Source organism: Buceros rhinoceros, unplaced genomic scaffold (genome assembly GCF_000710305.1).
Source record: "Buceros rhinoceros silvestris isolate BGI_N320 unplaced genomic scaffold, ASM71030v1 scaffold9819, whole genome shotgun sequence".
Taxonomy (NCBI): domain Eukaryota; kingdom Metazoa; phylum Chordata; class Aves; order Bucerotiformes; family Bucerotidae; genus Buceros; species Buceros rhinoceros.
Genome location: NW_010432272.1, coordinates 10,620 through 25,203, shown reverse-complemented (window position 1 = coordinate 25,203; position 14,584 = coordinate 10,620). Strand labels below are relative to the sequence as shown.

General features: G+C 45.7%; 1 protein-coding gene across 1 annotated transcript in view; it reads left to right on the top strand.

Moving 5' to 3' along the window:
* SLC2A13 (solute carrier family 2 (facilitated glucose transporter), member 13) overlaps positions 1-3,808 on the top strand; it is a gene marked incomplete at its 5' end in the record, with an annotated part of 79,982 nt that extends 76,174 nt beyond the window's left edge. The window contains 3 exons of the mRNA XM_010143720.1: positions 2,075-2,196; positions 2,328-2,480; positions 3,582-3,808. Coding sequence (XP_010142022.1) covers positions 2,075-2,196; positions 2,328-2,480; positions 3,582-3,808 — 502 coding nt within the window. The remainder of the gene's footprint in view (positions 1-2,074; positions 2,197-2,327; positions 2,481-3,581) is intronic.
* Between the last annotated feature and the right edge of the window lie 10,776 nt (positions 3,809-14,584).

Below are 14,584 nucleotides of genomic sequence, written 5' to 3'. Positions count from 1 at the left end.
TAAAGCACTGGAAGAGGCTGCCCAGGGAAATGGTGGAGTCACCACCACTGGCGATATTTAAAAGACGTGTAGGTGTGGTGCTTAGGGACATGGCTTAGTGGTGACCTGGCAGTGCTGATTTAATGGTTGGACTCAATGACCTTAAGGTCTTTATCAACCAAAATGATTCTGTAGAGGAGCAAAGTAACTGAAGAAGGAACCTGGTGTGATGCTTAGAAGCAGGATGAAGAAGTGGCAAGGATGGCAGCAGCAGTGCTTTTGGACGAGAAGAGGTGAAAAATCTCTGTTATGGAAGCTGCTGTCATCTTAGGTGGATGGGTGCTCCAGAGGCCAGGTAGTGGATGAGGCCAGAAGCTTGTTGTATCCAGGCACAAGGGATGTATCTTTGAAAGGGATGTTCAGCTGGCCTGTTTTCTATATATTTTTTACATCAAGATTGAAAGCGAATCTATATGTGCTGAATGAGATTGGCTTTCCAGGGGAGCTTGGCAAGGGAAAGCAGAAAGGCTGGCAGGGTGGAAGAGCACTGACTGCTTTGCCATCAGAACATTGAGGGCTTGGCATTTCTCCATGGAGCACTGGCTCCACTTGGTCCAGTGTTGCGGAAATGCAAGGTGCAACTGCTGATCTTACAGCTTACTGCCATTAAGGCAGCTTGGGTTTGGCAGGGGCTTCAGATATGTGGTTTTCCAGGATCTGGATAACCTGGGTTAACCTCTCTGATTTGAACTTTGGATTTCCAGCTGTCCTGAAGTTGTATTGGGGACTTCACGGTGATATCCTGCTGTAAATGTTGTCCTGTTGGTACATCCATGCCAACTATAAGGACAATTTCTGCCCCAGGAGTGGTGCTGGGTTGGCCATTGGTGCTTAGTACATTCCTGTTCGGCCTGGGAATGGCTGGTCGTTTCATAACAGAAAAGTTAGAGGAGAAGTGTCCCGCTGAAATTTGCTTTTAAAAGTCAGTTGCAATGGTGGTAGGTCCTCCGATACATTTCAGGGTGTCTGTTGCTGCACCATCTCGCCACTCATTGCCCAGCTATCACCCATCGCAGACATCTTCATTCTGGTTTTCCTACAGTCGAGAGGGTCATATCCTTCTCATAAGCGCTCAGCTGACCTGGAAATCATAACCCAGACAGATGTTCAGCTCTCTTGTCATTCCTTCCTTCAAGTAAATAATATTGTTTGCATATGAAAGGGTGGTGCTTGCCTAAGTCTTCTCTCTCAAAAGTATGTTGTTTTTCAACTGTAGCAATTGATGTTGGTGCAGCTGAAAAGTGTCTCTAGTTGCAGTTATGACTTGTCCCTTTAAACACATACTAATTTAAAAAAGAAAAATTCTAACAAAAAATAAAGTTTCTATTATTTCTCTAAAATCATATTGTTGGCAGTCAGATGGAAATACCTAACTTTATACCTATTCCTTGAAATATGTGATTTCCACGTAGTCCTTGGAATAGAGGCACCTTTTCTGTCAGTAGCTCCAGCAGGGTTTACCTCTGGTCTCATTCTTATTTTTACTGTCTAATTTGAAATGCTATCTTCTTCTAAATCATTTCGCTCCGTAGAAAAGAAAGTGTATGCCTCTTTTCCTTAGGACTTCACTTGACCTTGGCTCACGCCATAGGCATTACCGATTACACCCGAGTGGGCAACATAGAGTTAGTTCAGTGATGTAAGGACTAACTTTCATTTGACCTTAAATCCTTGTGTGCAGCATCTTCAGCTCAGAGTCCTGCTGCTGCAGCTCTTTTGGCACTGTGTGATACTCATGTGAACAATCCCGTCAGTTTTGGTACGACCACTTGTATAGTAAGGTGATCTGTAGATACAAGACAAGTGTTTAAATTCAGGAATGCTTACCTGCTTATTCTTCCTGAGACCAGGCATGGGAAAATACACATTTCTGAATTTAGGACCTGGCTTGAAGATTTTGATATATTAACAGAGATGAAACTTTTTCGTCTTAAGCGTGTGTTTGTCAGCTTTTCACAAGACGTTACGTGCCATATTTATATTGTCACCCCTGTCCCTGAAAATTCTTTAATGTGTTGGTTTTTGGGTTTCTTAGGTGTTCAAATGAAACAGTATTCAAAAAGGAAGATTTGTTTTGGGCGTACAATTTCTGCCCCACCCCATACTCTTGGACAGCACTTCTGGGCCTTATTTTGTATTTGGTTTTCTTTGCACCTGGTAAGCAATTGTTTGTTTCTGCATATAAGTTTAAAAATTGTAAAGGTGAAATGTCAAATAGTGAGTCCAGTTGTTAAACTTGCTTTTGAGTCCAGCCGTTAAACAGATTGATCTTTTTTACTCCTTCTTAGGGATGGGTCCTATGCCCTGGACTGTCAATTCTGAAATTTACCCTCTTTGGGCTAGAAGTACAGGAAATGCATGTTCCTCTGGAGTCAACTGGGTTTTCAATGTGCTCGTGTCGCTGACGTTTCTGCATACAGCCGAATATCTGACCTACTACGGTAAGAAGCAGTATGTGTCCGTGCGTGCACCACTACCGTTGGCACACAGATTTTCTACAGATTCTGTGTCACTCGGTTTTGCCATGAAATGTCAACTATGAATGCAGTGTTCTCACCACAGTTCAATTAAGACTAGACACCTGATATGACCTGCCTGGATCATAGAGTTTGGTCCAGCTTTCACGAGGAACATTTCTTTCTGTCCATAACTGAGAACCTAGACAACTGTTAAAACAGAGAAGATGAAAAAACCCCACTTTTGACTTAGTGAAATATACTGATTCCCACTGAAGGGAACAGCAGTTTGTGGTGGCATCCAAGGCCAGTATCACCTGGTTCTTGCAGAAATAGCTGTGTAAGATGCTACTGCCCCACGATTAAGTCCTGTGTGCTGGAGGCTGCAGAGAGTTTTGTCAGATTACTGCTCATCCCCTCCAGTACGAGTTGTTTAAATTACATTAAGCTGCTAGCTAGTTGATGTGACCCTCGCTTCATTACGAGTACAGAGTATTTCAGCTCTACTTGCCCTTCCTTTGAGTCATCAGACTAGAAACACAGGGTAGGTAAATGTTTGTGGTTCTTTGGTACCTTCTTTGCCCTCCTGGCTAAAGGGGAACGAGCTCTTTCTCACTGCTAATTGTCTCCAAAGAGGACTTTTAAATAATAATTAGGTGTAAGAGTCACAAGCATTGTTTTAATCGTGACTATTTCTTTTTTGCTATAGTTTCTCATTTTAGGGAGCTGTCTTAGTGTGTCTTTCTATGTTAAGGTAAACTAAAAAAGCTCTCGCCTTTCATATCAGCTTTGTTTTATTTGGTATGCAACTGTTTGATCACTATTTATCAACAGCAGAACGACTGGCCCAGGAAGGTTGTGTGTTCTCTTCTGTGTGAAACGAAATTGCTTTTGTTAATTTACTGTGTTGCAGAATGATGTAATAAAGCAGCCTTCTCCTACACCCCTGGTCCCGCAGCTCGTTGTCTTAACGATGCCGCCCCAGCCTCTGGTTTTATGCACTCCTTTGATACCCACAGCCCGCTCAGGAGCAGAGAAGGGATGGCGACTTCTGTAACCAACTTTGCTTATTGTTTTACCTTGCAGGAGCCTTCTTCCTCTACGCAGGGTTTGCTGCCCTGGGACTGGTTTTCATCTACGGCTGCCTTCCTGAGACTAAAGGGAAAAAACTAGAGGAGATTGAATCTTTGTTTGAAAACAGGTTATGTACATGTGGTATGTCAGATTCTGATGAAGGGAGGTATATCGAGTATATTCGGGTGAAGGGAAGTAATTACCATCTTTCTGACAATGATGCTTCTGATGTGGAATAATTTTCAGCTGCTGATGTATTTAATCATTTAAAAGCCTTCTGGGGGAAAAGCAGCTCTCTGATGACCTCACTGCCCTGCTTCTGGTCTGGTTCTCCTTTCTACTGTCTAGTTAAAAATGCCTTCATGTTCAAAAATGTTCCATTTGGGAGGAAATTCAATATGCTAGTGTTTTCTTGATAACTAAAAGCAATGGCTTCCAAAAGAGACTGAATTCCACGATTATGTGAATTCGCCACGTGTGCGTGACGCTGCACCGTCCCGAGGTGTTTAGTAGGGTGCGCTGTACCGGGTGAATACAGAAGGCTCTCCTAGATGGTCAGGGGTTGTCCTTACCTTCAATACTGACAAAAGATAAAATAATAGAGTAGCTAATCAGAAAGCAGCCAGCATCTGTTGGGTTCCCATCCCATAGTAGCCTAGCAAATCGCTCTGCTGTGCAGTACAACGAATGACGAATGCATAGGCTGCTGTAACAGTAGCCATTTAAAAGGTTTAACTGAAGAGGAGAACACAGATATCTGCTATATCTATCGGAGGGAACATTCCCCAAATTTACCCTGAGAGAATTTCCATTTTTATTTATTTGAGATAACAAGCGAGAGCCATAGTCACCTGGGTGGAGGTTCACTAGGGTGGCCTACATCAGTGTTACACTGCGTTATCGAGCCACTGCCGCTCTTGAGTACAGCTACAGTTGGGAGTTGGAGTTTGTGGGAGAAACTGCCAAAATTAGCTGCCTGACAGCAGGAAAACAGGACTAACTCTGTGGCCACACGGACAAATAAACTCGTATATGTTGCTAGGTACAACACAGAGGCTTCAGTTAGTTGGGAAAAAATTATTTTTGTTTTCCTTTTTTACATTTGAACGTTTGGGTTTGGGACTAGTTTTGAACACAAAATATCATTAGTTAAAAGAAGGAAAAGGAGGAGAGAGGAGGGTTTGTGCTGCTAACTGCACAGTGGTCACCCCTCCTGCGCCTTTTGCTCATGAATGATCATATTGCCTTCAGTTTGTCTTCATATGTGCCAAGTAAATGAGTCCCAGCACATTTTCCCTTCAAATGCCCTTAGTCTACCAGTGTCTTTAAGGATCGAAGAGAAATATTAGCAATGGGCAGAAGCCTACATCTCATATTAATTGCCTTACCGAAGCATTGCAAAATTGTCAAGAAAATGTCAGGCACAAAAATCAGCTTGGCTGCCTTTAGCATGGTAATGAAAATATGAAGGGTATTTTATTCACCTACCTACCATGATTGCTCGCCTTGGCAAATTGAATTTTATGCAGCTATGTCAAAATATTCTTTTTTTTTCCTTGCCATGTCCTCACTGCTTTAAGTCTTCAGAGATACGAGTTTGAAAGCATCAGTAATTCAAGTTCTTATCTTTGAAACATTTGCTTCACGAAAGAATGTGGAAAACCTCCTCTGCCTGTGGGCTGCCCTCCATTTATTTGATAAAAAGACATTTACTTTTCATTGTAAAGATTAAAGAAGTTGTTGGGTTCATCAGCTTATATAGATATGCTTTGTGGGCTTTTAGGTTAAAAAATATTTTAAATGTAGTATTACTATCAAAACTGAGACTGGACATCTGTTACTAAATTATTTTTACTGGATAATGTAGGGTTTTGTTGTAAAGAAGTCTGACATTACAGTATCTGATCTTCTGTGGAGAGAGTTCTTACTCTCCCATTACTGACCTTCAGCAATTGGGCGTATTTTTGCATTATTTTCTCTTTTACTTCACTAATCAAAAAAATATTTTTGAAAAGAAAATATTTTACAGCATACTTCTGTGACTTGACTGGGACTAAAAGAGGGAAGCATAGCAGACAAAAGGAATTCCAAAAAAATAATTGCAAAGACTAGCTCAAGCTTGAACATCTCCTCGCACGGTGGGAGGGCTGCGTTCTCACGCCTTCCATCTTGCCTCCCCTTTAAGCGCACAATATTTTTATGCTTGAAAGCACCAGCTGTTGAAAACGCTCAGGTCTCCAGGCCTACCTACAAATACACCCACCACGGGATGTCTCCGTTAGGCTGTCACCTCTTTGAAGCCTTCACCGGAGGTGCAGTACCTGAAATGAGAAAAAGGGATACTTCGGCACAGAGGAGAACAAAATAGTTTTAAGGGAAAATTGGTTTCTTTCTGAAACTGAAAAATGGGTGTTTGAAGCAGTTTTGTCATCCAGAACAACGTGTGATGAGGTGTATCACACCCGACCTGTGCTTACGTGGTATCCTACGTAGAGGTAGGTTTAAGTAGGTAATTACTGGCTTTTCCAAATAGGGGCTTACAGCTCTGATCCCCCCAAAAGCAAAAGCCCACAATTGCCCTTACTCCTCCGAATGTCCTCCTGCTTGATGTGTTGTGCTGGCATGGGGCGTAAGGCGGGGAGGATGGCCCTGTGCCGGCACAGCGTCGGTGTGACCTCATGCTTCGTTGCACTTGTGTCCACAGGTAGAGGAAACTGCTGCATTTATTGGGCATAACCAAAGCAAAGTCACTGGCAAGATTGCTGTCACAAGACCAGCCTCTTCTGTTTTGCAGGCAGTGTTGGGGCTTTTTAGCAGCAGAAGACCATCTCTCGCTGCCAGCGAGGCGTTTCATGGACGTTCTCCAAAGTGGCGCTCAGCTGCGTACCGCACTGGGCTCATTTTCTCACACAACGAGTTCGACCTTACTGAAAGCAGTTTTCTGGAGGTTTGCATCCTCTGTCCTTTTTCTTGAGGCACAGTGATTGAAACACGTGCATTTTATTCATCGTCGCTACTGGCTTGAGAGTGCAAAATACATACTCCCCCTTTCCCGTCCACAGAGAGCTGGGTCTCAGTCTTCCTTTTAGGGTTGCTTTACACAGGGACAACATTCCGTACCTTAGAAACCCTGAACCTAGTACCAAGCATCATGTGAAATAAAAATGAGATCCAATACTTGAAATTAATCTTGTGCAGTTAGGGTTTTATTTTTAGAATCTGTGAACATTTATAGTGTATGAGAAAAATTAAGTAGGTGTTCCTATTTTGCAAAGATTTTTCTTTTTATATATTTGTGCATATTTTAAGTTTTAAGGGTTTTTTCCTAAAGGTAGACTTAGTAACATTCCAGATAAAATAATAAAAAGTATGGTGTAGCTAAATACTTTCTTATGACAGGTTTTTAATTTATTGAAGTAGCATCAATAGTATGTCTAAGCACAACGTTGTTTTATGGAAAGCTTTCTGCAGAAGATGTGAAATCATTTCTTCACAAGGACTGCACACTTAATTCAGGTATTTTGTGCATCAGGAATGTTAAGAGTAGTACTGCTGGTAGGGTTGGGCATATGGATTATACACAACAATTTAAGGTATTTTAATTCTGGTTAACCTACTGACTCTACGTGTTGAGATATAACAGCAAGTATAAAGGAAACAAGTCCTGATGCATTTTTAATATTTTTAAATTTAATTCACACATAACAGTTTGTTCACTCTGTTGAAATTCAAAACCATGGGGCAAGGGGGGTTGAGATAATTTGCCACTTGTTTCTTCCCCTTGTCACTTTGTTGGTCAGAATCATCTTTCAACCAGAGAAGCAAACCTGTTTTGAAAATAGACGTAGAAACAAAGCAAGGCCCCAGGACTCATTTGGAGGGTGAAGTTGCGTTTGCTGCATGTGCACCGTAGACAGATTGTTCTCATAGACGTTGCTACCTTGTGAGTCGCAGTGACAGCCCTGTCAGAAACTTTGGGACAAGGGAGGATACATCCCAAGGATCCTTGTTCCAGCGCTGACTGACTTCTGCATGAGCTGGTAAATGCAGCATTTCACTGGTGTAGGAGTTAGGGGTTGGAGGGGAAAAGAAAGAAATGACGCCTCAAAAGCCTCACGAAGTCATGTTTCCGTAGAGACAGGTGTCGTAGCTAAAAGGAGCCATCTCTGCCTTGTCTCCTGTGTGGGAGAAGGGTGGTGGGACCACGGGTCTGTGCTTGGTCCTGTGGATGGGAACGGAGTGGCTAGCAGAGTAAAGGGGAGAAGCACCCTAGTGCTCCTCTGCCATGCCTATGCGGAGGTGAGGACGTGGCAACAGAGTTTGCAAAGCTGGCATTTTTTCCTTGGTGAAATCTGTTTTGCCCTTCTTAGTCACTCGGGTTGAGTACTGGGGAGAAGTTTTGACTTTCAGGCTCTGAGGAAGGGTCTTTCCTTCAGCCGTGAGGGTGTTGGGTGCAGTCCCACAGGCACGGGTGGGCCGATAAAAGATAGCTCCTGTACTTCTCAGCTCTATACCCAGCTTTCTACTTCTGAACGTCAACGCTCTTCTAAATGTTCTTCTTGGAATTTTACTTGCACTTGCGTAAGAACATCACTACACAAGAAAGAGGCAGAGTCTTTGCAGCGCAGAGAGATCTCGGGGTAGAAATCGAAGCAGAAGTGACAGTTCTGCAAAGCACTTTAAAGAGAAAGGCATTTGTGCACTTTTTTCTGAGAGAGTCAGGCTAACCAAACCCATTCCTCTGCATTGGGAAGAAAATCGAGCTTTGTGTACCAGGCCAGAAGCAGATAATGCCACAATATGTGCTTTATGGCAAAATGTGTTTTTATTGCGGGTAACATTTACAGCTTACATGTAGCTGCTGCCTATAAAGTGACTCAGTCGTTCTCTGGATTTTAACAAGTCACATTTTTGTGCAAAGATCTTAGTGGTTTTCTATCGATCTTCATCGCCTTGTGTACAGTACAGTTAAGCATAATCCACACAGTGGTCTAGGTTGTGGCAGTGTTACACGTCAGCACAGTAAAATCTAGGTGAACATTGTTAAAGAAATATCGTTGTTTGTGATACCGGGAGTTAAAACTCCTTAAAGGCAACTATATATAGATTTTAAAAGTCTGAAAAAATATGGCAGTTCTTATCTATTTTGTGTCTGTTTTCATATAGAGAAGGAGTTTTTTATGTGCCAATAACCATCACTGTAGTGTTTTGCAAATGGGTGTTAATAGTGTTCCAGAGTTCTGTATATGAGAATATACTTCAGCGACAATGACCTGTTAGTGTGAACCAGCGGCATGTTTTTAATCTTCCTCACACCCCTCATCAGAGGTGCTCACTCGTTGGCTTCAGTAGAGCGCTCTCACACCAGAGGAAATTTGACCAGCATCAGGCCTCAAGAATGCAGATTTCATCTGGTCCCCCGTTTTTTCACACTGTCCCCAGACGGTGTGTTACATATGAACAATCTGGCACGTGTAATTGTAAAGCTTCAACTCCGGTTCAGTTCCCCCCCTCCATTCTGTTGAGATACAGTTTGTCAGAATTTGGTTTGGCCTTTCATCGCACTTGTATAAAGAAGAGGCACACTGATTAATTACGAATATTGTCCACCTAGTTCTAAAGTGGTAAAATAAATGCAAATTTCTCTTGCTGCCTTAAACATTACAGAGACTTTGGAGAGGACTGAATGTATGTATGACTTCTGCAGGAGATCCTCAGCAGGTGTGGAACGAGATGGTTTCGTGGTGCTGGGATGCTGCGTTACACCGCAGGCCCTGCCCAGTGTGCACCTGCCATCTGTTTGCTCTTAAGTGTTCCCGTAGTCCCCCGGGAATCGATAGGGTTATTCACGCGCTTGATACTCTCCATGTGCTCAGTGTCCTGCTGGTCCAGGGCATCGCTGGGAAGTGGCACGAGTCACACCTCCACTTTCCATCGTGAATCTCACACCTCTTTACAAAACTATTAACTGGATCTTTCTGTGGCAAATATTCTCTGTAGAATATTTGAGACATTATTGGAGACCACACTGATAGTAATAATTCCGTGTTGACTAACAACGTGCACGTGGCGCCACCAGACACACTGTAATCCCTGGGCGCCTGTTACGGTATTCAGTACAAAACAGGTTTTGGCAAAACTAATTGTTTGGTTGTCTGAGTTATTTCTTAACCATGTCAAACATGTGCCATTTCCTTTTGCAGCCAGTCAAGCCTATAATGTATGAAAGTGGTGTACATTTTCTGAGACTTAAGTGATGTAAAATTATTTAATTGACCTCTGATTGCTTTAATGAAGTTTGGTCTTTACATAAAAATAAATATCTTCAAAGAATTGTCAGTGCCAGAAGTGTAAATGAACAAAATAAAAGATGAGATACTTAATTACAGAATCTTTCTGCAGGTTTCCTTTGTTCGGGTATTGGGGTCGCCTTTCAGATTTGCAAAATAGCATTGCTCACTGAAAGGGGCTAAATAGCCTATGGGTTTGCCTGAAATAAGTGAAGGGTAAGAATACCTTTGAATGTGGTCTTAATATGCTATGTTTCAAACCAGAGGGCACACTGGAGAAGTGTCCCTTCCCTCCTGGAGGGTTTGTCTGCACAGCTGAATGAAGCTATGCAGAGCTGCCAGCTGTCCTGATGTCACCCCATGGCTTTTCAGTATCCCCTGCCCAAACACAGACCAGTTTTGTGACAACATTTTATACCTTCAGACTTGATTATCGACTGGGGCAAGGGCAGAAGTTGCTATTTTCTGCTGGGGAAATGTCCTAACTCTGTGTGTTTTATTAAGAAAATTGTTTAACCCAGTTGGATTACTAACAAAGAGCAGCATGACCCTGGCCATGCCGTGCTGGGGGCTGCCCTGGCTGTGCTCCCCAGTGCAGCAGAGGAACTGCACCCACTGAGCGAGTGGAAATTGGTCCCGTTACCTCCACTGACCGCAGGAACCACGATCAAACCCTTGTGAGGTCCAGGGTTGCCTCTGACAGAGCCATAGCCTTTTGGTCTGGGATGCCGAGGGGTTGCAGGTGGTGGCAGTACAGCCGATGGGGAGATGCCGGCAGCAGGAAACTGCTTGGCAAACCTGTGTCTGTGGCAGCGCTTGTCTCCGGGAGGGGAGAGAGGAGGCTAATCACTGTGCACTGACAGGTTATGTTTTTAGCTTTCTGGCTGATAGTGCTCATACAGGTGATGAGTGGCTGCAGTTCAGGTTCCTTGTCACCAAAAGCACATGGCAGCTTCGTGGGATAATGAAGAACCGGTGGCTTTGCTGTCAAGCACTCCATTATTCTGCCTTCTTCCATTTCCCTCTGCTCCAACTACTATCACAAAACAAGCACTGATGGGTTGTTTTCTGCCGAACAGATTCTGCCATCTGCAGAACTGAACTGCAGGCAGCAGCAGTTCTTGCTCCCAAATCTTTCTGAGTATTTTCAGGGTCAGATCCCCAGGCATCAAGGCTGGGTGGTGCTGTATCTGAACCAGTCATCCGTGCAGTGCTGTGGCCTTTGCTTTGTTCGCAGCATGAAGTGCTTTGCTTTCAAGGCTGCTGCGGTTTGTAGGAAGCAGGTGGGGAAGTTAAAGGTAAGCTTGAAAAAAAAGTCCTTTTTCTCTGATCTCGGTGATCACCCATTGAGTTGCGCTGGGCTGGCTGAAGAGACCTGCCAGTGATCATCCCCTGAGCTGGCGTCCCTCCAGCCACCCCTGCCCACGCGGAGCTCCCTGCACAAATGTACTCGGGCTCTTCAGCTGCTGCACTTTCACTTCCAACACATTCACTTGACCCAAAATGAATGGCATCTCAACCCTTCTCCTTATGCAGACTGGCATGTTTGAACCATCGAGCAACCGCTGAAATCTGTGGGGACACAGTCACACGCGTTTGCCATAAGCAGTTCCACCAGTCATGCCATGGGGCTGTTCAGTAGCTGGTCTTCAGGGCAGGTTCCCACTCACGTCTTTGACATCGGGACCTACCCCATGCACATGTGTGTAATGAATTGAGAAGTTCTTCACAGAGCTGAAATTTGGAAAGCTTTTGCCTTGTGAGAGTTAACCAGAGAACTACCAGAAATAGTTTCTGCATCTTGATACCGATAGAAAAATAGGCAACTAATCCCCTCTGAGACCTCTGGAGAGAGGTGGGAGTTCTGTTTGTCTGGATGGTTTTATAGGAGACCTTTGGGTCTGGCGTTCAGGAGGATACAAAACTCCATCTGTTTTTCGGATGAGTGAGACCTCAGCCATAGCCAGCAGACTCTGATTTTGGGTACGGTGATACCTCATGAAAGCTCTGATAGAATCTACAGTGCTGAAAAGAAAAGCAGGGTGTCTTGTATGGAGCAGTAAGATGTATGCAGTATGAAGGAAGAAAGATGAGCACACATCCAAAATGACCTGCCCCCTTAACGGACGTCAAGTTATCACCACACAGGGATGGGCTTAGGTGCATTTTATTTCAAGCAGAAAAGGGCCAGGGAAATGAAAAACTTCCAAGCAAGGCCTGTTCTGTAGATTGTTCTTCAGAAGATTGTGCTGAGTAAGCAGATCCGCACAAGGATGCAGGAGTTGCGCACAGTGTGAGGAGAGTTGAAGCTGCAGCGCGCTGGTGCTGGGGAGCACAGCCCTTGTGGGGGCTCAGATCTGAGAAGGAAAAATTAAAGTCCCCCCCTTTCAGCAAAGGGGTGGATGACGCACCCGTCCCCGCTGGAGTCAGCTTATGTATTTGCTTAAATTTTGTGAAAGGTGGTGAAAGCAGGGTGGAGAGGTGGGGAAGGCCCACAGCTGAAGGAGCAGTGGGGGCTTGGGGGCCCGTCAGGGAGGTGGTGGTAGATACATGAGCACTTTGAGGGCAGAGGGGGCTGGATTAGCTACAGGTGATACCTAGAACTGAGACTGGATCACGTTGCCGAGGAAACACAGACAGAAAGAGCAAGGAGCAAAAACCCTAGGAGGGGCCAGAGGAAAGAAACAGGGCGTTAGGTATGGATGGGGGACGGTTAGTGAGGTCAGGGTGTGGGGATGTGGTGCGTCTGCCATACCACTGCACAATGACAGGGGACAGTGTCAAGCTGTCCTGGTGGAGGGAGGCAAAGATGGAAGATGGGCCCTGGGCTGAGGATCCAGCAGCTTCCGCATGAGCATCTCATCATGGACTGCCGCGCCTGAGCAAGTCAGGACAGTGTCACATTCCAGAGCCAGCCCCTCCGTGCCAAGTGACCACTGAGCGCCCAAGAAGAGAGCCGGGATGTCTCACCCTGCAGATCAGCAAGGCTTGTTTGCTGTCCCGCTCCTTCCCCGCTGAGGGCAGGAGAACAGGTACCGGGCACTGTCACTCTCTGGTAGATCAACTACACTGGCGTCCTTTAGTATTTGCTCCCTGTGGTGACACGTCTATGCAGAAATTGGTTTTCCCTTTGATCTTCTGATAAGCAGATTGAATGTCTAAATGTCTCTCTGAAAGGTGGGGTTTTTCCTAGGATCTCAGGTATTCATAGGCTTGTTCTGCAGTTATATGGGCTTTTTACGTTTCTTGGGCACCGCACTGCAGTTTTTTCACTACTTAATCTGGAGTGAGAGTCACCCTCCGGTTCCCATACCTGGTTTCCCATCGCTGCTGTGTTTGCCTGTTCGTGCCTGGTGGCAGGGTGGAGGAGCAGGGCAAACCCTCAGCACTGCGCTCCAGGCTGAGCTCTGCTGGCACATCCTGCCCTCCTTACAGGGTGCCCTCATGCTTGAGGACATTTGGGTGCGTCGTGTTTAATCAGACCAAATTGCTGATCGTTTGCTTGTAGCCTCAGCATCTCCCTGATTTTGTGTCACTGGTGTAGTTTGTCATTGCCCTCAGATCCCTGATGAAAGATCTCTGTCCTCCAGTGTCCTAAGGAAGAGGTCCCCATGAGGTGCCCCACACAAAGCACTTCTCCAGCTGCTGCAGCGCCCATGGGTGCCACAGTGAAGCTCCTGGAGCGTGAATGGGGACAGCAGCAAGCCAGCAGTGTGGCACAGGCTCCCAGCACGCCCAGAAACCCCAACCAGGGGCATGGACTGGGCTGGTTCAGACTCCACCAGGAAAAGCATCAAGTGGCTGCTGTGCCGCGGCTGGCCTGTGTGTGTGTTAGTCCTGTTCTCCAGATTGTGTGAGGGTTGGTATTACAGTGCTCGAGGCTCATTCCGCCCACCTGTCCTGAGTTACACGTGTCTCACCAGTCCCCTTGGACAGTGCTGCAGCATTTGCATTCCCGCCCCCGCAGCCTTTCCTTTTTCTCAAAGCCATTTCCACAGCTGAGGCTGTGAGACCCGGCGTCCCCAGCCAGCTGTCACCAAACACCTCATTCAGACTGTCCGCCTGAATCCTTCGCTCAGCCTCCCTTCACTCCCTGTAGTTGTGGAAGGGAGGTTGTCATCAGTCACCTAACGTGCCATCCTGCAAACGTGAGATGGCTTCTCCATGCCCAAAGTGGCAGCCATGGCCCTGAATCCTTCGCTCAGCCTCCCTTCACTCCCTGTAGTTGTGGAAGGGAGGTTGTCATCAGTCACCTAACGTGCCATCCTGCAAACGTGAGATGGCTTCTCGCCATGGCCTGCAGCGGGTGGCCCAGTCCCCGCTGGGAAGCGATACTTTGGAGCAGTAAGCCTTGCTGTGAAATTGGTGCTTGCTTTAATCTTTTCATGGTGTGATGCCATCAAACCCCATCTGACTGCTCCCGATGAGCTCCTCCGTCTTACGCAGGACGTCTGCTACCACGGTGTGCCCTGTGACTGGGCTATCACAAGATGCGGCTGCAGTCAGAGCCAGTCTCTGGCACGTCACAGCTTCCCCCGTGCTCTCCCCTGGTGTTTGGGGTTCCCACAGCTCCCAGCTTGGCTGGAGGCCGGAGGGGGAGGCAGCTGCACCCTGCACTATCAGAGCTAAGCTGGGGCTGGCACTGGTGTCCCTGCCGCACTCCTCTCATGGGCTGCTAAAAATGATGGGAAAAAGGTCTGGAACAAACGAAGTTCTTGAAGCTGA